Source organism: Dermochelys coriacea, chromosome 5, assembly GCF_009764565.3.
Source record: "Dermochelys coriacea isolate rDerCor1 chromosome 5, rDerCor1.pri.v4, whole genome shotgun sequence".
Classification (NCBI taxonomy): Eukaryota; Metazoa; Chordata; order Testudines; family Dermochelyidae; genus Dermochelys; species Dermochelys coriacea.
The window spans coordinates 1,844,910-1,870,410 of NC_050072.1; the positions used below are offsets into that span (position 1 = coordinate 1,844,910).

The window sequence follows — 25,501 nt, forward strand, 5'->3', positions numbered from 1 at the left end:
TCCTTATTTGCAGCTTCTCTTGCACACAAGTTTTTCTGTAGGAAGGTTAAATCATACTCAGAAGGGCCTGACTAGTATAAAGCATCTCAATTTCTCTATTTCCGTATCATTTTTGTTGTGACCCCTGGAGCAATGCTTGATTGGCTCACCATCCAGCAGCATGCACTTACTGACACTCGTGTCAGCTAAGGTGCCGTCAAAGCACATCAGAACAGCCTGCATGCTAAATGCCAACTTCCAGCAAAAGGGAGCCTACGTAGTCAGAATTTCTGGGCACAGTTCAGCTCTGCTCTAGACGTGAAAGTTATTTTCATATCAATGAGTCCAATTCAGAAACTATTCCTTCGTCAATAGCTCATGCAGCGTACATTACCATTGATATTCATTTATTACAAGTGCTGATTACCATTTATAAAAGAGCTCAAAGTGAAAACTCAGCATTTTCTATTGCACAAGTACAGGTAGAGGAACTGGATGGATTTGCAAAGTGTTCTTTCTTTTTCATTTTAAAATAAATTACCCAATTGTTCACTTGTTATACTGAACGTGCAAATAATTCAATCTACAGTAAATGAAAAGCCATGCAGTAAACCTACGTGTAGCACATGTTATTAGCATGTATTCTAAGGTGCACATTGCCAGTCACGGGGGGGGGAGACACAAAACGCATGCTATGCACTACTGCACTTTCATGTTTGTATACAAGGACATACATGCAAGCCACACACAACATCAATACCTTCAACTTTGACAAGTGTCCCAGTTCCTTAGCAGCACTGAAAATCAACTGCGTACCCTATGATTGCAAGAAGTTAAAGTCAAAGAAAGGAGAAAAAGATTAGAAATCAATTTTTGAGCAAGTAAAGGAAAAAGGTGCAAATCAAGTTGGTCCATTGATCTTGATATAAACAAACCCAGTGCCCGTCATGCTAGTTTATTTTCCTCCATTTCCAAGGAATACATTTGTTAGCTAGGGTAAAAAGCAGCCTTCCTGTGGACGGCCACATACAGAGCTCCCACAGAGTGTGGTACACTGCTAGCTCTCAGTTGCAGAAACCACCTGTTTAAACTGATTACACATCTAGATGGATTACCCACAAATAGATTGTGAAGACATTGTATTACCCTAGACTTGAAGCTCTCGTACAAAATTATAGATCTGGGAATGAAAAGCTTTTATGAAGTTAATGACAAACTAAGCGCAGATCACATTATTAGTTAAAACTTTTGAGTAGACAAGCAGCACAGTGCAACTGAAGTGTGGGGTTAAGTACGTTAGCCCCACAATTTGATTTGTTTGTTTTTTAGTGTGTTATCTCAGGCAGAAGATAGGCAGGCTCAGTCTATTGGAATACTACAACAATTCCTTATTCACAAACACGAACAGATCAATACTTAGACATCCCGTTCCCACACCACTGTTTACTTGTGTCCTGTGAACAATGACACAACAAGGAAGGAAGCTGGAGCCCTGGTGATGGGAAATGTGACTTGGAGCCAGATACACTGCAGCATAATGAATGCTGATCCTGGGGCAGTGATAGAGGGGAGGATGCCATTCCTTTCCCTCTGCCATAGCATCTTTCCACTCTTCTCCAATGCACCTATCACCTGGGTACTGGAATATTAAACAAAATTAGTAAGGCTGCAAGCAACCAGACAGTGATCACCACTCCTTACTCCTAAGATCCTTTATGGGGTGTGCTTGAAATTATTTTCTTCCTCCCCCTGTGTTTTCTCCCCGTCTCTTTTCCTACCTCTGACCCAAAGGGGCCGTTCAGCAGAGAGCCTGAGGAATCCAACCTGCCTTCACACTGGTCATGAATTCCCTTAGCTCACCTTAGCTCTCCGTTGCACGCTCTTCCAGGCTACTCTGGCAGGTGCTGTGGGGAGGAGGCTGTAAATGTCCAGACTTCTCCAGCTGAGTTTCTCCCTTTCTTCTCAGCGAGGGCTGAAATGTTCTGGGAGGATTGTCCCCTGGAATGGGGAACTGGACCCTTGTCTCTCTGGGCCAGTAAATGATAATTAGGGCACCACTGTTTAATTTTGTTTCAGTTACTTTTCCGAATGTACACCATACACCACTTCAAAAGGAATTCCAGTGAAGCTAGCCCTGCCCTTGGAATTGTTGGTGTACTCGGTAATTTCCACAAGGCCCATCTGTTTCCAAATATCTCTAATGAGCCCTTCAAGCTGTACATTATTTTCCTTCACCACCTCCCCTCCCTACCCCTTTACCTTTTACTCTTCCTTACTTCAGTAATCCCCTCTCTCTCTCTCTCTCTTTCTCTCACATACTTCCACTGCAAGAACCACCAAAACAAACAATCCCAGTGCTAAGAGTCTGGAAGAGTTTGGCTGGTGTAGTTGAGCAAAAAGAAGGCCGAGAGGGAATCTGATTGCACTGTATCAATACATCACGGGGGGGGGGGGTAAACACCAAGGAGAGCAAAGAGCTATTGAAGCTGAAGGACAGTGTTGACACAAGAATATACGGAGATAAACTGTCCAGGAACAAATTTAGGCTGGAAATTAGGACGATGTTTCTGACCATCAGAGGAGTGAGGCTCTGGAGCAGCCTCCCAAAAGGGGTCAGTGGGGCAAACAACTTAATTTGTTTTAAGAGAAGGCTGGACAAATTTATGTGTGTGATTGTGTGACGGGGTTGCTTGTGCTGCCAGAAGCTGGGAAAGCTGAGAGGGGATGGATCACTTGATGATTACCTGTTCTGTTCATTCCCTCTGGGGCACCTGGCAATGGCCACTCTTGGAAAATAGTATACTGGGCTAGATGGATCTTTGGTCTGACCCAGTATGGCCATTCTTATGTTCTTATGATGGTAGGGGACAGGGCTTGGCAGCACTGGGGGGCCCTTCTGGTTTATGTCTTATGTTCTGAAGATCATGCTTCAGGGCTCCAGCTGGTCACTTGCAGGGGTCAGGAAGGGATCCCTGTCCCCCAGGTACTGTGGTGGTATGTGCTTATTTTTCTCTCTGAAGCAGCAGGGATGGCCACAGCTGGAGATAGGACATTGGACGGGGAGTGTCAGGGTTCTGAGGTGGCACTGAACAGTCTCTCTTTCAGATGCTTGGCTGGCTGGTTCTTGCTCCCGTGCTCAGGGTCTGACTGATCACCATATATGAGGTCAGGAAGGAATTTTCCCTCAGGTCAGACTGGCAGTGATCTGTGGGTTTTTTTTAGCCTTCTTCTGCCATGTGGGGGTGCGGGTCACTAGCTGGAATTATCTGGGTACATCTCATTTCAATGTTTCTCTGCCATTGAGGGGTCTTGGACATTGGTGCATCTCAATCTCTCCCATTCTCTGCCTGTGGCACATAATTGAGTGTTTTTATGTCAAGAATTATAACGTTCAAAAGCCCCAGTCGGCATACACTTCAATCTCCCTGGACACTCACCAACAGACTTAAAAGTGGCAATTCTTCAACAAAAAAACTTCAAAAACAGATTCCAATGAGAAACTGCAGAACTGGAATTAATTTGCAAACTGGACACTATCAAATTAGGCCTGAATAAAGACTGGGAATGGATGGGTCACTACAAAAACTAATTTCCCCCTGCTGTTACTCACACCTTCTTGTCAGCTGTTTGAAATGGGCCACTCTGTGTACATTGGCCTCATTACCACTACAAAAGTAATTTTTCCTCCCTTGGTATTCTACTGATGAGAATAGCCCATTTCCACTTTAATTGAATTGTCTCGTTAGCACTGACCCCATACTTGGCAACTCCCATCTTTTCATATATGTGTGTGTGTGTGTGTGTACATATACGTATACATATATACACACACACCTGCCTACTGTTTTTGTCCACTCCATGCATCTGATGAAGTGGGTTATAGCCCACGAAAGCTTATGCCCAAATAAATTTGTTAGTCTCTAAGGTGCCACAAGGACTCTTCATTGTTTTTGCTGATACAGACTAACACGGCTACCACTCTGAAACCTGTCTGGGTGCAGCTAGTTGGGAGTCAGTGGCATGGGGTCTGGATGTGGGGGCTCAGGGTGGTACAGGGGTTTGGGGCTTGCCAGGATGAGGGTTTGAGTTCAGGGTGCTCAATGGGGTGTGGTCTGGGTGCAGGGGTGGGGGTCCCAAGGCAGGGAGCTCCAGATGCAGGGATTGAGGTTCAGTGGGCTAGGGTTCGGATATGGAGGTCTAGAGGGGTTCTGGGTGTACGGGGTGAGGCTTGGTGGGGGTGTCTGGGTATGGGAGGTCCAGATACATGGGAGTTGGGTGGATGGGGGAGCAGCTCCCCATACAGTGACCACTCCCTCCACAGCCGAGGAACAATGGGGGCAGGAAGCAGGGAGGATGCTGAGCTTCCCCTGCAGCTTGGGGAGGTTTCTCAGGGTGAGTCTTACACAGCCCCAGCCACTCCTTGCAGGGGAAGAGGAAATCCCATCCTCCCCTTCCTCCAGCCCTGCCATCTGCTCTGGGTGTCTGAAATGATGCATTTGCGCAGCTAGGGAGTGGTGCGTAACCACTCTTGCAGATTCTCTTTGCTTCCCTGTCAAAGTCATTTTTCTGCGGGGAAGCAAAGAAATCTGTGGGGGACGTTAATTCTGTGCACCCGCCATGGTGCAGAATTACCCCAGGAGTAACAAAGGTATATCCTAGGAGCTTTTACAAGGTGCTGTTAACTAATCACACTACTGCAATACCTGGCTGATGCATGTGACTGCACTTAGGGTTTTTGATCTGTATTGATGGCCAAATGGTAAACGCTGTGTGATTTCTGGAGTTCATTTTTACTTACAAGAGGTTCTTAAGGTTCAGCACCTGCTGAGCTAAGCCGAAGAGCACACACTATTTCTAAATCAAGTTACAAGACATTTTAAATGAGCAGCCCCAAAATGCTATTTAAATATTAATATATCACAGTTCAGTTCTGTCATTCCTCTTTGGAATTTTTCAATACGAGTTTGAACAACAACATTAGCCAGCCAAGGCACATAGCATTCCTGCAGCAAGCTCCTAAGTAGGCCAGGTCTGAAACACTGAGCAATACCCAGTGACTCAGAATGCTTCATGGAAAAAAGAAAAGGAGTACCGGTGGCACCTTAGAGACTAACAAATTTATTAGAGCATAAGCTTTCGTGAGCTACAGCTCACTTCATCGGATGCATTTGGTGGAAAAAACAGAGGAGAGATTTATATACACACACACAGAGAACATGAAACAATGGGTTTATCATACACACTGTAAGGAGAGTGATCACTTAAGATAAGCCATCACCAGCAGCAGGGGGGGGGAAAGGAGGAAAACCTTTCATGGTGACAAGCAAGGTAGGCTAATTCCAGCAGTTAACAAGATGCTCAGATAACTACTCTCCAATTTTTCTTTCCCACTAGGCACTATCCCTGTCAATCAATGCCAATCTCTGTCAGCATATGTTTGCAAACAGAAGTTATTCCGTTATTAGAATGAGTTTGTCATCAAAGTTGGGATTACCTAAATGAAATAACATGGACAGCTCCTGTCTTTGCCTGATGACATTCTTGTGAACAAGATACTACAGCTCCTCAAAAGGCTGTTTATCCATGCAAGGAAACATCCCACAACAAAACTCTCTCAAGACACCTTGTACCATGTGCATCACCTTGGGAATGAACCCTCCCCAACTGTCACTGCAGAAATCTGAATTCAGCAGCAATCCCTGGAAGCAGCAGAACCTACACACGTTAAACAGACATTACTATATTTTAACCCTTTGACACCAGGTGTTTAGCACAAAAGTATTTCCTGGTGATCCCCAGAACAAAGTGATTAAAGCATCATGGAGGAAAATGGGGAGAGAGAATGGGCCATCACAAGTAGTACTACCATCTGTCTAGTGACACCCATAGTTCTGAGTGGTACAGGATATAAGCAGTTCTAATTTTCTTAGTGCTTTCCAAGGAAATTCACTTGGTCTTCATACCTGCACCTGTCACAGACATAAGACAGCTACAGTTTGCAGCCTGGGAATAATTAAAATCTCTGTTCATGGCTTGATTGTTTTAAAAAAGCCATTCAGGCAGGGCTCTCAGCTGCTGACAGTCAGTGGGGCAATGCTGATTTATACTCTCTGAAGACAGGTGTCAGAGTGGTAGCCGTGTTAGTCTGTATCAGCAAAGAGTGTCCTTGTGGCACCTTAGAGACTAAAGTTTAACATGTCCTGACACTTGATTTGACATACGTAACAAAACACAAAGACACAATACACAGGTCTGTAGACGGTGACTAACTCCACAGTCTTTCTGTTTGTAAAGAGCTTGTTAGTACCCAGGTTTATTTCTTTATGTGACGTTAATTTGCAAGTGCTTTATCTTGCATGAAGTACTGCCTTGAGGCAGATTTATTCCATTCAGGTGTATGTTGGGCTCTCAGATTAGACAGTCTTTAGATTTGATTACTGGCAGTATTTCTGTTTGTCTAGTTAACAGGCTTTATCTGACAAGCAGAGCTTCTGTATAGTGCCCATTAAAATCAAAGATTATTTATTCTTCTAAGGTGTTTTTGCTACATTAAGCAATCACAAGCTAATTTTTAACCTGGGACAGGAAAGGTGTCTTGTATTTGGAAGTGTTTCTCTGAGGACCCTGGCATTGTCCAGAATCTGACTTTCCAGCAGGGCTCATGCAGAGATGTTGATTTAGCTCATCTGGCCCAAAGCTAAGGCAAACCACCTCCCCACACACTCGCTACAGGAACAGACTTGGAATTCCTTGCCCTTGGCTAACCCAACAGAGAGGTTGTATTTATCTCCACAGGCCATAAGGAGTGCTAGCAGCCCCCCTGCCAGAACAGTTTCTCCCCCCAACCCCCTGCTGACTGCTAAAGCAGCACTGCCATCTACTTCAGGGGACCTGTTTACATAACAGACATGGTGCTGCTATCAGGCATTCTGAAAGCGAGAGGTAAAATCAGATCCTGAAGCTTCAGGCACATCTATCTACACTGCTCTGCAGTTTAGTAGAGAAAGGTGTGAATAGCAGTTCAGATTGAAGGGCTGTGCTGTAACTTCTCTGTGTGGATGCTGTGCGTGTGAATGTAAAGGTCCTTACTTGGCACTAATGTAGTCCTGTTTGAAGAGGAGCGTAGACATGCCCTAGAGAGGCTGAATCTTGTGTCTACTCCAGATCATGCACTTGTTTAGGGGAGACAGGTCTCTCTTGGTGCACAGAAGGAATGTGTTTCAGAGTAGCAGCCGTGTTAGTCTGTATTCGCAAAAAGAAAAGGAGTACTTGTGGCACCTTAGAGACTAACAAATTTATTAGAGCATAAGCTTTCGTGAGCTACAGCTCACTTCATCGGATGCATTTGGTGGAAAAAACAGAGGAGAGATTTATATACACACACACAGAGAACATGAAACAATGGGTTTATCATACACACTGTAAGGAGAGTGATCACTTAAGATAAGCCATCACCAGCAGCAGGGGGGGGGAAAGGAGGAAAACCTTACATGGTGACAAGCAGGTAGGCTAATTCCAGCAGTTAACAAGAATATCAGAGGAACAGTGGGGGGTGGGGTGGGAGGGAGAAATACCATGGGGAAATAGTTTTACTTTGTGTAATGACTCATCCATTCCCAGTCTCTATTCAAGCCTAAGTTAATTGTATCCAGTTTGCAAATTAATTCCAATTCAGCAGTCTCTCGTTGGAGTCTGTTTTTGAAGCTTTTTTGTTGAAGTATAGCCACTCTTAGGTCTGTGATCGAGTGACCAGAGAGATTGAAGTGTTCTCCAACTGGTTTTTGAATGTTATAATTCTTGACGTCTGATTTGTGTCCATTCATTCTTTTACGTAGAGACTGTCCAGTTTGGCCAATGTACATGGCAGAGGGGCATTGCTGGCACATGATGGCATATATCACATTGGTAGATGCGCAGGTGAACGAGCCTCTGAAAGATGGACTACAAGCCGTCAGGAACAGTATCCCCGATACTGTCACGGCTAACCTGGTGGCAGAACTTTGTGACTTTGTCCTGACTCATAACTATTTCACATTTGGTGACAATGTATACCTTCAAATCAGCGGCACTGCGATGGGTACCCGCATGGCCCCACAGTATGCCAACATTTTTATGGCTGACTTAGAACAACGCTTCCTCAGCTCTCGTCCCCTAATGCCCCTACTCTACTTGCGCTACATTGATGACATCTTCATCATCTGGACCCATGGAAAAGAAGCTCTTGAGGAATTCCACCATGATTTCAACAATTTCCATCCCACCATCAACCTCAGCCTGGACCAGTCCACACAAGAGATCCACTTCCTGGACACTACGGTGCTAATAAGCGATAGTCACATAAACACCACCCTATATCGGAAACCTACTGACCGATATTCCTACCTACATGCCTCTAGCTTTCATCCAGATCATACCACTCGATCCATTGTCTACAGCCAAGCGCTACGATATAACCACATTTGCTCCAACCCCTCAGACAGAGACAAACACCTACAAGATCTCTATCATGCATTCCTACAACTACAATACCCACCTGCTGAAGTGAAGAAACAGATTGACAGAGCCAGAAGAGTACCCAGAAGTCACCTACTACAGGACAGGCCCAACAAAGAAAACAACAGAACGCCACTAGCCATCACCTTCAGCCCCCAACTAAAACCTCTCCAACGCATCATCAAGGATCTACAACCTATCCTGAAGGACGAGCCATCGCTCTCTCAGATCTTGGGAGACAGACCAGTCCTTGCTTACAGACAGCCCCCCAATCTGAAGCAAATACTCACCAGCAACCACACACCACACAACAGAACCACTAACCCAGGAACCTATCCTTGCAACAAAGCCCGTTGCCAACTCTGTCCACATATCTATTCAGGGGATACCATCATAGGGCCTAATCACATCTGCCACACTATCAGAGGCTCGTTCACCTGCGCATCTACCAATGTGATATATGCCATCATGTGCCAGCAATGCCCCTCTGCCATGTACATTGGCCAAACTGGACAGTCTCTGCGTAAAAGAATGAATGGACACAAATCAGACGTCAAGAATGATAACATTCAAAAACCAGTTGGAGAACACTTCAATCTCTCTGGTCACTCGATCACAGACCTAAGAGTGGTTATACTTCAACAAAAAAGCTTCAAAAACAGACTCCAACGAGAGACTGCTGAATTGGAATTAATTTGCAAACTGGATACAATTAACTTAGGCTTGAATAGAGACTGGGAATGGATGAGTCATTACACAAAGTAAAACTATTTCCCCATGGTATTTCTCCCTCCCACCCCACCCCCCACTGTTCCTCTGATATTCTTGTTAACTGCTGGAATTAGCCTACCTGCTTGTCACCATGAAAGGTTTTCCTCCTTCCCCCCCCTGCTGTTGGTGATGGCTTATCTTAAGTGATCACTCTCCTTACAGTGTGTATGATAAACCCGTTGTTTCATGTTCTCTGTGTGTGTGTATATAAATCTCTCCTCTGTTTTTTCCACCAAATGTATCCGATGAAGTGAGCTGTAGCTCACGAAAGCTTATGCTCTAATAAATTTGTTAGTCTCTAAGGTGCCAGAAGGAATGTGTGTAATTCTGGACATCAACTGGGTGGACAGTAGCTGCTGATTGTGTAATGAGAATGAGAGCAAATAAGGCAGAGAGATCTGAGGAGCTGTCCGTCCATGTGTGAATCAAGCATCTGGTTATTGACCTGTGCAGCCACACAATGTTGGGCTGGGGTGCACTGTACTGCAGAGAAGGCGAAAGAAATGTGCATTAGCTTTGATAATATAATAAAATGAGATGTATTCAGAAGCCTAAAAATATTGAGTTCCAGAAACTTAACCCCATATATCCACTCAGCCAAGAGAGACAGTATTGTAATTAAATGTTGATCTTTACTTATAATTGGTAAGGTGTGTGAATTGCTCTCTGAATTACTGCAGCTCATGTTGCCATTGATGTTGAAATCCATGGAAATTCAATACCCATAGGCTTATGAGCCAGTGAACTGAGTGTATAATTAAGCCACTTGCTGCTGCCTGCTGTCCTAGAGGTGTGAAAGCAATAGATGAGTTACAATTCCATTATAACCTACATCCCATGAGCTGACTAGCTTCTCTTGTCAGAGAGCCACTTCCTGCCCAATGGGAGAAATCCTGCAGAAGCAGGAGAGGACTCGGGCTTCTTTTCATAGCCTCTCCATTTTGAATGTGTCAGAGAAGGTAACAAAGCCATATGGAGTATCACAGAATGGCCGCTCTGCGGTGATTTCCAGCAGGGTTGCAAGCAGTAGCTATGTATTGCCTTTCAGCAGGAAATGTGGCATCAGGTACTTTCCTCCCACTCAGTGTGGGAACTTCAGAAGGGGCCGGCATAAAAGTCCAAAGCACCTCCTTCCCCTGGTGCCCTAGGAAAGCTTTTATTTCATCGCTTCAGGTTAGAAGGGATTGTTAGGATCATAATAATGCTGATCTTACATTCAGGCTTCTGCAAATCTACGAACAGACTCTTTCCACAGCAGCTTAAAAGTAGCCTAGAAAACACACATGGACCCCTCCCCCCCTTAAAGTTATTTATTTTCTCCATTCTAAATCCAGCACACAAATGCAACTGATTAAAGAAACACAAACATGGTCACTTGAAACCTGAACATAGAGAGAAGGCCATAGTTCGATGCTCAGATCCCTTACAATAGTTTCTTGCTTGGCAGGTATGATTCACTGTGTGCAATACAGCTCTGGTGTTTACAGTATCCTTAAGGATGAGACAAGGGCCCTCCCTCTCACAAGACAAATAAATTTACATCAAGATGCAAGTCTCCACCACCTCTTCAGACACCATGACCTGAAAACCTTTCAACACATACCAGAAACCAGTGACAAACAAGAAGAGCCACTCAGTACAGCAACCCCAGGCCAAGAGCCTGCTTAAATGTGGACAGGTAGTAATATTTCTGGACCATTTCCAAATGATTAGCTTATAACCCAGGGCCAGAAGTTTACTCTGCCTGTGATTGGACACCACCCTCGGAAGCAGCTGGATATCTGGGATTGCAATGTAATCTGCTTCTGTAGCTCATCAGGATTAGGGGACAGACAAATTTTTCATCATGAACAGGTCACTGCAGTTCATGACACACATTAATCCAATTGGTCCCTGCAGCTGAACACTTATATACATCTACCTTTGAAATCAGGTGTATCCTGGTCATCCTTCAAACAACTCGCCGCAATCAGACACACGAAACACCGCCCCTCTCAGTAGGGATGATAAAGCCTAAAAGTGTCATTAATGAGCAACCCCAAATTAACCATGTGTAACAGGAGAAAAACACTCCCCAGTGTAGGGAGCTGATGATCATTAAGTAAAAGCGTTTCCATGGTTAGACTAACCCGGTGTAGTCAGCACCAGCCGCCGGGTAATTTGATGTGCACTGCCTTCTGAAAAAGATTGCAGACTCCTCATCTTCAACCATTTGGTGCACTTGACAGTCTCCCTTTGGACTCCGGCATCTCAGATTCTGTGCTGGGAGAGCACTCTCTCTGCCTCAAGATCCCATTACTAATAAAGCCATTTCTTTATTTTCTTAGATTACGGCCACCGCTTTCCTTTCAATGCTCACCCTTCAGAACAGGCTGGTCTGTAGACCACACTACCCAGACAGGGTTATATGGCAGAATGAGAATGGTTCTGCACTGAGTAAAGAAGAAGGTTATGCTTTACCGTGTGGTCTGTGAGTGGAGGAAGCACAATCAGCTTCTCCATGGTATTCATCACCACCCTCCAGAGCTCCTTCAGCACCCTCTTCAACACTGTCTTTTCGCACACCGTGGCAAAGAGCGTCAGGCTGCAAGGAGAGAGCAAGAGCTAATTAAAACAATGCAGTTCCAGCAGTGCAGTCTGTAGGAGAAACGGAGTGGAAGCGTGGGTGAGATTTAATGCCTCACCTAACAAACAATTTATGTTAACTCTTATCTAATGTCTCATAGGAAAGAGCAGCATTCCCTTTGCCTACAGCGCTGCTAAAGTAACATTTTCTGTTGCTTTTTCCTTCAGCTTTAGCACTAAGACATTTGCACAGAACAGGATTTTTGTGCCCAAGAATTCAGCCACTGCTATTTAACGTCCAGAGCAATACAAAGTTTTTATTTGTATTATGGTAGCTTGCAGGGGCCCCAAACAGGATCAGGGCCCCATTGTGCTGGATGCTTACACATAAAATAGAAGAAGCACCCTGCCCCAAAGGACTCATCTGTCTAAACAGGGAAAGACCCAGCAGGTGAGTTTACATTAAGAGAGGACCATTATGCTCTTCTAGTGTGACCTCCAGCAAACACTCCGCAGAACCTCACTCAGCGATCATGCCCATCACTTTGGATTGTGCTAGAGCTTCTCTTTTAGAGACGCAGGGAGATGAGGACACAGGAACACAAGGGTTTATCTATTGGCTAGGTGTAGACTTTATATAAAATGAGTGGATGAGACAGTGTTATAATTATATTGGTCCCAGGATATGAAAGAGATAAGGTGAGCAAGGTAATATCTTGTATTGGATCAACTTCTATTGGTGCATGGGACAAGCTTTCAAGCTTCTCAGAGATCTTCTTCAGGTCTGGAGAAGGAAACCAGAGTGTTCAAGTTAAATACAGAGTGGGACAGGTTGTTAAGCATAAGAGATTCACACGTGTCGTAGCATCACTCCATATCAAATGGGCACTTACTTACCTGTACTGTAACTTGTTCTTTGAGATGTGGGGGCAGATGTGTATTCCATTCAGGTGTACAGGCACCCAGCACACTGAAGCCAGAGAATTGTGCTTAGCAGTACTTGTAGGGATGGCACTCAGATCCTGTAGTCTTAGCCCCTCGCCTGACTATCCGAGGGTGATGCCACCTAACCCCCCTCAGTTTCTTCACACCAAAATCCAAGGCTGCAGACTCTGTTTCAATAGAGACTGCAGAACAGCCATTCCACCTAACTAAAGTGTGTACAAAAGACCAAGAAGCAGCCCTACAAATGTTCACTATTGAGATATCACTGAGAAATGTGATCTGTGTTGCTTGTGGTCTTGTCTAATGGGTCCATGTCTGTGGGGGCATAGTCTGAGCTACCTCTGGGGTTTAGATGAAGGGTCAGCCAGTCTTCTCACAGATGATCTCCCAAGTAGATAACTTCCTGTATTACCACAGCTTATCAGGCAGATATTACGCTATTATATAAGCTGCTTCTGAGCATTTTCCTTCCTCCTCATTTACGCTTCCATCCACGCTGTGAGGTATAGATTGCCAAATGCTGGAAGAACAACCTGGGCATGGTGCTGGGTCAGCAGGTCAGGCAGGAGAGAGAGAGATTTAGGAGGCTGAGCTAACACACTGAGAAGGCCAGAGAACCAACATTGCTTTGCCAGGCCAGTGCAATAAGAATCAACTTAGTATGGTCCAATGCGAGTTTGAGGATAACCCGAGGAATCAGAAGGAAATGGGAAAGGCATACAACAGGTCTCTTCCGCAGTTCAGATGGAAAGCATCAGTTAGGGACCCTGGACTGAGCCTCACTTGGGAACAAAACTGACATTTTCTGTTGCCCTTCATTGTAAAGAGGTCGATGGAAGGAGTGCCCCATTCTGTGAAAATGGACCTCACTCTGCTGCTCTTCAGTAATCACTTGTGGTTGCTGAGAAAAACCTGCCGAGATGGTCAGCCAGCTGGTTTTGAGAGCCTGGTAAATGTGCCACCGTGGGCATGGTTTCTTCCTGACAAAGCCAGCTGTAGTGGGATCATCCCTGCTTGTTCACCTAATACATTGCGGTGGTATTGTCTGCAAATATGTGAACTGCTGCTCCCCAGCTCTGATCTCAAAAGGCCTGATACACATTGTATATTGCCTGAAGCTCCAGCATGTTAATATGACTGGAAACTTTCTACTCTGACCACAAACCTTGAATCTTTCACTTCCCTAGATACACTCCCCGACCTATTATAGAGACATCGGTGACTATTGTTCTGGTTGGTGGAGGATGGGCAAACAGAATCCTCTGGCACATATTGTTCTGTCTACTAATATAGAGAGTCTGAGGCTACTCGGGTAAGCCTGTCCAATGAGCATCAACTGGGGCGATAAACCCACCTGAAGCATGGCAGAAGAGGGCAAAGAGACAGTCTTACATGCTGCACCATGTAAGTGTATGTGGCCATATGGCCCAGTAGTCCCAGACATATGTGGACTTGATTTTTGGGGGTTCAATATTGATTTTTCTTTGTTCAAAATCAACCCTTGACAATCAGAAGGGTTCAGCATGAATTGGACACAACTAAGGACTTATTCCCTTGATCTGCAGCTCAATAGCCAATTGTCCAAGTATGGGAAGACATGAATTCACCTCCTTCTAGGTAGGCTGCTACCACCATCATGCATTTAATAAATATGTATGGAGCTGACAACAGGCCAAAGGGGAGAACGCTATACTGGTAATGCTGGCCAGCAATGTGGAATCTCAGGAACTTTCTATGGCCTGGGAAAATCATTATGTGGAAATAAGCATCCTGAAGATCAAGAGCAGCAAACCAGTTATAAATCAAGGCAGCGAGCATAGTAGCCAAGGTAACCATGTGGAATTTCATATACTTGATGAACTGGTTGAGACCAACGATAATCTCATTTCTCCCTTGGACTTGGAGATCAGGAAATACTGGGAATAAAATCCCTTCTTGTGATGATAATGAGGAATCTCCTCCACAGCTGCCAGAACACGAAGAGTTTGGATCTGCTGAAGAGGCAGTGACTCATGAGAAGGGTCCCTGAAAGAGGAGGAGGGAATGGAAAGGAATTGTATAGCATAACCCAACCCCACAATGCTTCGGATCCATCTGTCCATTGCTGTGGATTCTCAAGCACTGCAGAAACGAGACGTCCTGCCTACAGACTGAAGAGATGGTGTTGAAACATCCACAAGCGGTATGCTGCTCTTCATTTAATAGTCAAATGGGCTGCATTCCCAAAGGTGGAGGTGGGCGAGCTGGCTGGGTGAAAGCAGATCCAGAAGAACTTCTCTTGTGGGACTTACTGCCCTTTCTGGAGTAGTCCTGGTGCCTCAGTTGGTATGGTGCCTGTCTAAAATACCTTTGAGTGGTATTTCTGTTGTTGCTGACCTCCAAAATGACACCTTTTTGTGGTTTCAGAGTAGCAGCCATGTTAGTCTGTATTCGCAAAAAGAAAAGGAGTACTTGTGGCATCTTAGAGACTAAAATTTTTTAAGCATAAGCTTTCGTGAGCTACAGCTCACTTCATCGGATGCAAAGAGTGCAGGGTTGCTTATGAAGCCTTAAATAAATGCAACTTCTCATCTGTCTTACCAGAAAATAAAAATAATCTGTCAAAGGGCAGGTCTTCCACGCTCTGTTGGATGTCTGCACTATTCCAGAATTCTGCAACTGTGGTGCTCTTCTCATCTTAATCGCTGACACCATAACTCTGGCACTGGACATTGCTGTTGCAGCTGCCAACTGCAAAAATGTCTTAGCGATCAGATGAAACTTCTGCGATAAACGCCTTCATCTCCTCCCTTAAAGATTCAGGCAATTTGTCCATGAAGTTGGCTACACAGTCCCAGTTCAAAAAACTATACTTGGACAGCAGCACCTGTTGGTTTGCAACACACATCTGGCAAGGAGGAAGGCAATACATTTTTCAGCCCATAAAGTCTAACCTCTTTGTTTCCTTGTCCTTGGGTATAGACTTGTACCTATCTTGTCATGACCTCTCGTTGGCTGCAGTCATGACCACTGAATTGGGAGCAGGATGTGAATAAAAATGCCCAAACCCCATGCACAGGAACATAACTCTTGTCCATATGCTTTGCCATAGGCATCAAAGCAGCTCTGGTATTCCACAAACCTAGGAGGGCTCCAACAGTACCTCACTGATACGGAGAGCTACTCTTCCTGGTTGAAGACTGAAGGATGTCAACCAATTTGTGCCCGTTTTCCTGCACAAACTCAGCCTGCATAGCCAAAGTAATGGTCTCAAGTTGCAGTGGGGGAAGTTTAGGTTGGATATTAGGAAAAACTTTTCACTAGGAGGGTGGTGAAGCACTGAAATGGGTTACCTAGGGAGGTGGTGGAATCTCCTTCCTTAGAGGTTTTTAAGGTCAGGCTTGACAAAGCCCTGGCTGGGATGATTTACTTGGGGATTAGGTCCTGCTTTGAGCAGGGGGTTGGATTAGATGACCTCCTGAGGTCTCTTCCAACCCTGATATTCTATGATTCGATGAAAGCATGAAGCTATTTATCTTCAGAGCTCCTGATGTTCCTTAAAATCTTCAGGGCCAGGGGAGGAAGGTTCTAACACTGCAGAGTCATAGAATGATGAGGATGAAAGCAAAGGAGCCATTGGAACCTCATGGTGCAGTACTGGTTCTTGTATACGTGGATCCACATGTACCTGCTCTAAGGGAGATGCCTCCGTCTGAGCTTGCAATGTAGGTGGCTGAGGAGGGGATACCACTGGCTGGTCAGCTTATCTGGCCCAGGAACAGGTGGAGGATTTGGATTTATAGAACGAGGAATCACCCATTGATTCCATGGAGGCTGCTGAGGATAAGGGCATGGCATTAATAACCAAGAACCCCCGTCTCCACTGAGGGAACAATACAGATCCCAGTATCAATCCAGATCAGAAGGTGGTCTTGACCACCTTCTAGACTGGTGTCTGAAGAAGAAAACGTGAGGGGGACGACCACCCCAGGCTTGATGCCAATGGATACTCAAAGTTGTTCAGAAGCAATGGGGGAGCAACCGTCAGAGAAGCAAGCAAATGTCCGGCCACTTCCCAGGTCCAATAAGTTGATTGCATCAGCATTGAGGTAGGTACCGAAGTCAGTGCCCCAAAGACAGTCAGGAATATCACATTCCCACTCAGTACTTTGACTCCCTGTGGAGTATTTACACCCTCTAGACCATTGTAGATCATTGTACTCCTCCCAGTCATAGAAACGAAGCTTCCTCATTTTCCAAATACGTGCTCTCTTTACACGAGAGATCCTAGCTGGAGCTCTATTCCTCATCTCCTCTGAGACCTCTGCTGCAACTGAAAATCAGACCAGGTGGGTGCACAGCTTTGCTTTCCTCTCCTTGTGCCAGAGATGAAAATTAAAGTTTTAATGGAACAAAGTACCCCCAGAGTCCAAAGGCAGAGGCACTGCTAGTTTCAAGGAACACATGCTCAGCTGTAACAAGTCTGGAGAGGGTGCACACTGATGTCCTTTGTAGCTCAGCTGCGTCTCTCTCCTTCCAAGCACTAGCCACATATATCTGAGTGAGACACCACAGATGGCCTTCTCACTTGGGCTGTTGCTTAGTCTAAGTAGTCTACCCACAGAAGAGCAAACATATTGATTGTAGAGCCAGCAAAAATCCATGTGGCCCAATGTATGGGCTCTTTGAATGCTGATTTGAAACCCACATTCCTGCTTCTCTCAGGAGAGCCCTCAACACCCTTCTTCAGAAACACATCAAGGTATTTCTTGGCTTCAATTTTGTGCTTGGCTATAGCTGCCTTCCTCAGCATCAGTTCTCTGTGTTTACTCCCTTTTGCCTGGAACAGTCCTAATCAGTTTTCCTATTCGCCTCTCACTGTCCATCCCCGTGCCAATGTAAGGGCGCAGAGAGATTAGACTCACCAGCAGAGTCCCACGAGGCTACATCTATAGGAAGCCATTGGGAGAGCTGAGGACACAACACACTGGCTGAAGTGCCAGCAATACATAGACAACACTCCGCTCCTTTATATCCAGCGTGAACACAACCCTCTCCCAGGTTTCTCAAGGCCTAGCCAAAATCCTCAGTTGGGTGAAGAGCAGCTGGCCAGAGCTGAACCCAGGCAACGAAGAGGTGATGCTAGCCGGACACAGGCAGTGTTTAGAGGAATTTGCCTCCTCTGTAGGACAGAAAGAATAATCCAGGCTCTGCCTCTGACTTAATGTGGACAGGAAAGAAGTCATGAACATTCCCACTTCTACTTCCCACCAATAGAAGGTGATGCTGCCTCCAAGGGGTAGTTAGGTAAAGCATGGAAATTGCTTTAAGGATGTAAAAGTGCTACTGTGTACGCATGCTAACTATTAAGCACACAGTCCCTTTCAGCATCCAACTCAAGGAAAAGTTGGAATGACTCAAGTGCAAATGCAACAAATTAAACCCTCTCTCATGCAAGAAAATCACAAATTATCCCTGGCGAATGTCATGGGATTCACAGAAACACCATATCATATCTGCTGGCTGACACTTTCAAAACGAGAAAGTCTAATATGACATCCAGAAGCCGCCTCTTTTCCAAAGATAAAAGCCCTCCGGGATGACTCTGATAGAGAAGAAAAGGAGTACTTGTGGCACCTTAGAGACTAACAAATTTATTAGAGCATAAGCTTTCGTGAGCTCACTGAGCTGTAGCTCACGAAAGCTTATGCTCTAATAAATTTGTTAGTCTCTAAGGTGCCACAAGTACTCCTTTTCTTTTTGCGAATACAGACTAACACGGCTGCTACTCTGAAATCTGATAGAGAAGATGTCTCAAGGGAGTCATCCAGAATGCTGAAGAAACCCCCTCCCAATCTGTTAGAGATTTTATGGCAGTATGAATACAGAACTGAGCTCTTCTTACTTTCCATCCAGGAAGTCCATTAATGGCCTCAGGACATTGTCTGCATCTTGCGCCACCGTGGTTCTGGCATTGGCAGGGATATTTCCTGTCCCTTTCACTTGACAGAGTATATCCGACATCTGCTTGACACACTCATCAATACGGCTCTGAAAGCTAGACAGACGAGAAAAGCAAGGTTATTCAGCGGCTAAGCTATCACCTCTTGCACATGAAAACATAACATGCGCTCACTAACTACGCAGTACTCCTCCTGACTCCATCCAAGACCTTCCCTATTGCTTCCTTCTCAGTGTTGTTAAGAAGGACACACTATCAGGGTAATCAACTGTGTAGAATATCAGCAGTGACACTAGGATCCCTACACATCGTCTCATCGCTTTGGAGATAAACTCATTCACTTAATTAAAAAGCTGCCCTTTCTTTTTGCAAGAATTACAACTGCACCCAACTAAAAGCATCCTGTTCTGTGTCTGGTGTATATACAGTCTATGACTTCACACAGATCAGTAGCATAACCAGTACTCAACTGCAGTGCACTGCGGACAGACACATACATGCAGCTCATTGCCAGACCTCAGAATAGACAGTTAAAATCACAGGTGCTCAGCAGCAAAGTCACGTGCTGACTGAAACAATCCCCAGTGCCACAGGGGCCAGGTTACACATAGTGTCAAGACTAACTGGGGCTTGGCTAGCCAAGTGAACAATGTCTGTCTCTCCGTTGAAGTGACATGCCACCTGTTGGGGAGTTCAACTGTCTGGAACTCCCAAGAGTAGACAGAGATCCCAGCCACGTCCATTCAGGAAATTAGCTTGTCACAACCACTATCAGTAGATGGCAACCAACCTAGTTACTGCAGACCAGGGGTTCTCAAACTGGGGGTCGGGACCGCTCAGGGGGTCACGAGGTTATTACATGTGGGGGTTGCAAGTTGTCAGCCTCCACCCCAAACCCCTCTTTGCCTCCAGCATTTATAATGGTGTTAAATATATAAAAAAAGTGTTTTTACTTTATAAGGGGGGGGGTTGCAGAGGTGACCCTGTGTGAAAGGTGTGCTGTGTGAAAGGGGTCACCAGTACAAAAGTTTGAGAACCGCTGCTGCAGACAGTCTAGAAGAATATAATGTAGTGGTTTAATGTGGGGAATACTGCAGCAGAGCCTTCAACACATCAGCTGGGAATAAAGGGAAATGCCTTGACATTTAAGTTTGCAATACTGTTGTAGTTGTGCTTATCCCAGGGTATTAGAGAGACAAGGTGGGTGAGGTCATAGCTTTTATTGAAGAAGTTGATCCAATCAGAGGCATCACCTCACCCATCTTGATATTTAAGGCAATTATTACTGACAATAGATAGTAAGTGTGGCATTCAATTAGGTAATGTTTGTGTAGGGTCTTGAACATGTAAGTAGTGCTAGGGGTTGCAGCCAAGGTTTAACACCCCTGACCCCACCAAATCAACTGGCCATGGGGGCAGGTGTGTGTCTCTCTAAAGCTGGCTCCTAAATCTATATTTGGGCACCTAAATAAGGGGCCCGATTTCCTATAGCATTGAATAAGCAGGACACCTGTGGCATAGGTGGGCCTCTCTCCTTTCAAAACATGCACCCTCTGTTTTTGCTACTCACTATGCTCCGTGCCCCACTGACTTTTCCACCTACACCCTCCCACTGCCTTCTTCTCCCACCAGTGCATCAAAACGTCCTGCTGATTTCTAGCATCCTACTCTATTGAAGCAACCCCAGAGCCAGGATCCTCTTTTATTCTGCCTCTGTTCTCACGTTCACCTCTCGGACACTGCTGCGGTGCTCGAGAGAGTGGGAATGCCCCAGTGTGGCACTCGAGTGGAGTGCCAGTATGCAATGCTGTAGCAGCCAATTGTGGGCACACAGGCAGCTCGATCAGATTGACTGTACAACGTGTGGTGGGTCTCGCCCACATGCTCAGGGTCTCACTGATTGCCATATATGTGGGGTCAGGAAGGAATTTCCCCCCAGGTCAGATTGTGGCACAGATTCGCCTTCCTTTGCAGCATGGGGCATGGGTCACTGGCAGGTTTAAACTAGTATAAATGGTGGATTCTCTGTCACTTGAAGTCTGTAAATCATGATTTGAGGACTTCAGTAACTCAGCCAGAGATTAGGGGTCTGTTACAGGAGTGGGTGGGTGAGATTCTGTGGCCTGAGATGTGCAGGAGGTCAGACTAGATGATCATCATGGTCCCTTCTGATCTTAAAGAATATGAGAGGCCTCATATTGCAGGGATCTATGCTTGGGAATGGGGTGGGCTGTATATAAACAAGAAATTATCAGCTTCTCAGGTTCCAATTTCAGCTGCTTCCTTTAGCCCCAGTGAGCTGAGTCTTTTGGTCTGGACCTTTCCTCCAGTTGACCCAGGGAAGTGGGGGTTTCCAAACACAGGGGAAGACACCAGCTTCCGTGAAATGACCATGCAGTTGCGCCAAGTCACAGAAACCCAAAAATTCCTGGTTTGCAGAGTCACATAACTAAAACGTTAAGTACATCTTACTCTGTGCATAAACTGCCACATAACTGGGCAGCCCAGCATAAAGCAGTCATTGCAGTGAACTATGGATGTCAGTCTCACAGACACCAACAGATAGGATTCCAGCATTCCCCGATTCATATGCCATCTCTCCTCTCCTCCAAGGCTTCCAAGAACAAACAACATCTAACCTGCAGTTAGGTGTAAACCTTGCTATGTTTCCTCTGAGCTATAAAACCTGGAGTATTTATTACGTGTGAAAAGCTGATATGGAGTGTTACACTAAGTAGGATGGTAATGCAGCAGTAGTGTCTCAACACGGATGATCTATTGAGATAGGAACACCCGACCTAGGTGTGTTTGGAATACATTTACTATGTTTGGGATGCGTGGAATGGGATTAAGGGTGTTCTAAGGATAGAATCACACCAAGCCAGGATGCAGAGAAGGGATTGTCAATTTGCTGAGAAAGACCACGCAAGACACTGATTTATTGATTTAATTTCATTTTTTCTAAAGAATGGCCATTTCAGCTGTGCAAGTAACTCCATACCAACCACCAATCTTTATTAAAGCTTGTTTCGTTGGTATCTATGTCTAAGGTGCCTATCGTCTTGGTAGATGATGAGGTGGCAAGTGGTTCTCCAGCTTGCTCTAGGTTTAGTCATGGATGTTACTTTTGCACAACTCATGCTGTGGGGTTTTGCCCCCCCATTCTCTGGGGGAATGGTACAGAAAAGCAGGGCTCTGTAGATAGTAAAGGGAGTGCTCCAGGCTTGCTGTTGAGAAAGCTCATCTCTTCTCCTTTGAATCTGTACCTAGGCTCCTGAAGACCATGTACTGGAATATCCTAGCTGCCACGGAGGCCCTCCCTGACCAGTCTTGGGGTGGGGATATTGTTTGTTATGCAGTGTTGGAAGCCTACAGCCCTTTCAGAAGCCAGCGTGAGGGTGGGAAGAGGTGAGTGTGGGATCATGCCTTGGGGTGAATTACTCTCCCACTATCCATCCTTGCACTGAAGATTATATTTGGTCCATCAGTAATGCACTAAATATGGCTCTTTGACCAAACAAGGCTCTGTCATCCTGTGCTCTGTGATGGCGCTTCCTCAGGACAGAGGGAGCAGGGAATTTAGATGTCATTTTCTCCTCAGCCACTGCAGCTATACCTCAAACATGAAAAAAGCTCAGATCTGATGTGTAAGAGGTGCAAAGTGTCCCAGGAGTTGCCATTTGTACAGACGCTTTCTACTCTAGCGAGGGCACCTATGCTACCTCTCAGTTACCTCCCTGAGGAGAAGTAAGTAAGTATACAGTAAGCTGCCCTTCCACTTTTAATTTGATGCCATCATTTCTGAATAAATGAAGCAGCTGAACCCCATTGACTGGTTAATCTCTCTCTCTGGCACATGTTTCTGAAACACTCCCTGATACATGTGCTGATACTGCATAATCTCTGTAAATTACATTTTCAAATGCCAAGAGTCCACCCTAATTGTCTTGTAACATTGGTACTGTGAAGACAAGTGTCAGATAACAATACTAACCCACTAATTATGATTTCTCACTTATCCTCCATCTAATTATGAATGTCATTGACTCAGTTCCATGTGTTCGTATCTCCCCATCTCCTGCTGCCACCATCCATGAATAGCAATGGGAGTTACACACTTAGTTACCGCTTTCATATGCTGAAAATGCAGCTGTGTGTCAACAAGTCCCACAAAGTAACTGATGATCATAAATACTAAAAATGTATGGATGGGAAACAGAGCAGTCAGGCTGAGTTTTTATTCTCACCACCTACATGGGAGCTACACTACTGGATGTGCCTGCATTAATCTTTTTACAGGGCATAGATGAGATGAACAATCCTTATCGTGGGGAATAGTTATTTTCAAAGATGAATAGACTGGATCAGTCGGGGGACATTTTACTTAGGAACATAAGACTGGAAGGGAACTCCTGGCTCATCAAGTCCAGCCTCCTGCTATCATAGGCCACCCCAGCCTATAAATTCCTTCATAAATTTATCAAACTCCACCTTAAAACTAGTTAGGTTGTTTTCCCCCCTACTCCTGTTGGGAGGCTGTTCCAGAACCTGACTTCTCTGATGGTTAGAAACCTTCTTCTTATTTGCAGGCTAAACATATTCATGGCCAATTGATACTCAATCCATGCCTCCCTGCAGAGGCCTGAACACCCAGCAAAGGTGAAGAGTCTTCAGCCTTCCATTCTTCTTTAAGCTGCAACTTTTGTGCTCACTGAAGAATTGTGATAGCCGACGCACAATCCTTGCCACAGGTAATTTGTATCTATGATTTGTAAATAAAACTTTTAATTGCAACTAGCAACACTTTTGGTGCTTGTGCCAACAATGACTGACCAGCCTATAAAAAAGGGCCAGCCTTTTCAACATTACAGTACTGAGTCTCAGTGTGAAACACAAACGCTAAGCCAGTTTCCTTCCGATTTCAATACTCATTTAACAATCAGAAAGCACTCAGCTGTTACATGCTTTAACAGAATGTTTGCATTTAAACTGGAATATCACTCTCAATGTTCAACTGGAAACTGCTTTCACAGCAAAGAAGAGCAGGGCTCAATTCTCTCAGCGACACATGTGCTGTCAGCAGCAGATCAGCAATATATGTAATCCAAATACATTTCACAATTCAGATTCTCATGTTCTGTTCCCAGGCAGAGCAATGAACACAACAGATAAAATTTTCTGAAAGTTTCTCAATTCTTCAGATGTAGAATTGAGTACATGAAGAACTGAGCAAATTCAAGGCCATGAATTTGATATAAAACAGAAACACAGTGTGCAATTGCCGTGTGTTTTACTTTCATCTCTTTCAGTCTCACGAGAGATGCAGCTGGAGCTGAAGGAAAGGAATGTTTCTATGGTTATAGAAGCTAGATGTACTCACCTGTTACCAAACACAACACTGAGTTCATCTAAAACATTGTTCAGTTTCACCTGGAGCTCTTTGAGATTGTCACTTGCTTCTGGGTCCAGCTGTGGACAAAAGGAGAATGCTTAGCTGGAAAGTCGAGGTTGGTTTGCTGTTCCCCAAAGCACCATTAGCCAATGTTGACTAAATGGTAGAAAAGCACATGAAATATCCTCCAAATGTGTTTACTAGCATCCTTTCCGAGGCACCACTATAGAGTTCATGGCCAGCTGCTCTAGAGACTTCCCCATAGAACTTGGGAGCCATGAACAAATGTTACTTTGGCTCCTACTTTCCGCCACCTCTTCTCAAAATCATCCCTTTTCCTGATACTTGTGGAGTTAAGAAATAAAGAAACATTTAAACCTTTCTGGCACAGAACCCAGACTGTGCTGTGTTACTGTGATATATACCTTTGGGTTCTGAGTCACCTTGGGGCTATAGGTTTAATTTAAGACTGGCTTCTTTTAAGTGGGGCTTTTCACTGGGGTTTGTTTCTCCGTGTGTGAATTTGAGAATAGTTGTGTCACCTTCCACCGCCTGAGTCACTACACGAACTTCAGGCTGCAGTTCAGTGGAACATGGGGAATAAGGCCACAGGTTCCCCACTCTCTTGAAAATCTAGCCATGTCACAAAGGGAGCTGTTATGTGCTGAGCACTTCTGAAAATATGTTGTGGACCCTGAGCACATGAAGATCTGTACCCTTAGTGATCAGCCCTGAATACTCCTGAGTCAGACTGAGTCAAGTTCACTGTGTGCGAATCTTTCAGCTGACGCATTAAACCCTGAGATCCTGTCTGCACTGTATGAACGGTACTGATCTCTTGCCCCTGCCCTAAGAGTCCTGGTTTGTTCCACGATCCATAGCCCATAATTTCCCTCTTCTGCATTTGTGCAGTGTGCCTGATGCTGGTAGGTTGCCACTCTCCAACCTTAGGTGGTTGCATTTCAGCAAGGCAGCGATGCCTGCACATGTAGAGTGTGTGAAGTGCTTTGGGAACCACTGGGCTGGAAATGCTATGTGAATGTGAGATAGGATCACTTCTGGTTACATCAGTGCTTCTGGTTCTTAAGCATAAATGAAATGCCTCTGCTGTTTGTGAATTGGGACTTTAGAACTCCAGCCTGCCCTCCAACTTAGACCATCTCTTCACCAATACATTCACTTGTTGCAATGGCAGTGCGGTGGCTAGAATTCAGGGGCTTAGGTTTCTAGGCTAAATCCCAGTATTGGAGCTAGACAGGAATTAAACACAACAGGAGTTCCTGCTACCCCATTCTGTACTGGAGCCCTGTTTATTTTCTTTAACATCTATCAGAGAAAGCAAAGCCGCAAGGGAAATACAGAGATTTGGAATGGGATTCACTCCTTTCCCTTTAGTAAGCTAGCTGGGAAAATCC

General features: G+C 45.0%; 1 protein-coding gene across 10 annotated transcripts in view; it reads right to left on the reverse strand.

Moving 5' to 3' along the window:
- The window catches only part of UNC13B (unc-13 homolog B), a 389,750-nt gene that overhangs the window by 22,467 nt on the left and 341,782 nt on the right, over nucleotides 1-25,501 (reverse strand). For 9 of the 10 annotated variants that reach the window (XM_043514555.1, XM_043514556.1, XM_043514557.1 and 6 more), the window contains 4 exons: nucleotides 24,075-24,163; nucleotides 18,638-18,790; nucleotides 11,704-11,827; nucleotides 740-796 (listed from right to left, as the gene is read on the reverse strand). In XM_043514555.1, coding sequence (XP_043370490.1) covers nucleotides 740-796; nucleotides 11,704-11,827; nucleotides 18,638-18,790; nucleotides 24,075-24,163 — 423 coding nt within the window. The remainder of the gene's footprint in view (nucleotides 1-739; nucleotides 797-11,703; nucleotides 11,828-18,637; nucleotides 18,791-24,074; nucleotides 24,164-25,501) is intronic. The other variant, XM_038403966.2, reaches the window with a different exon arrangement.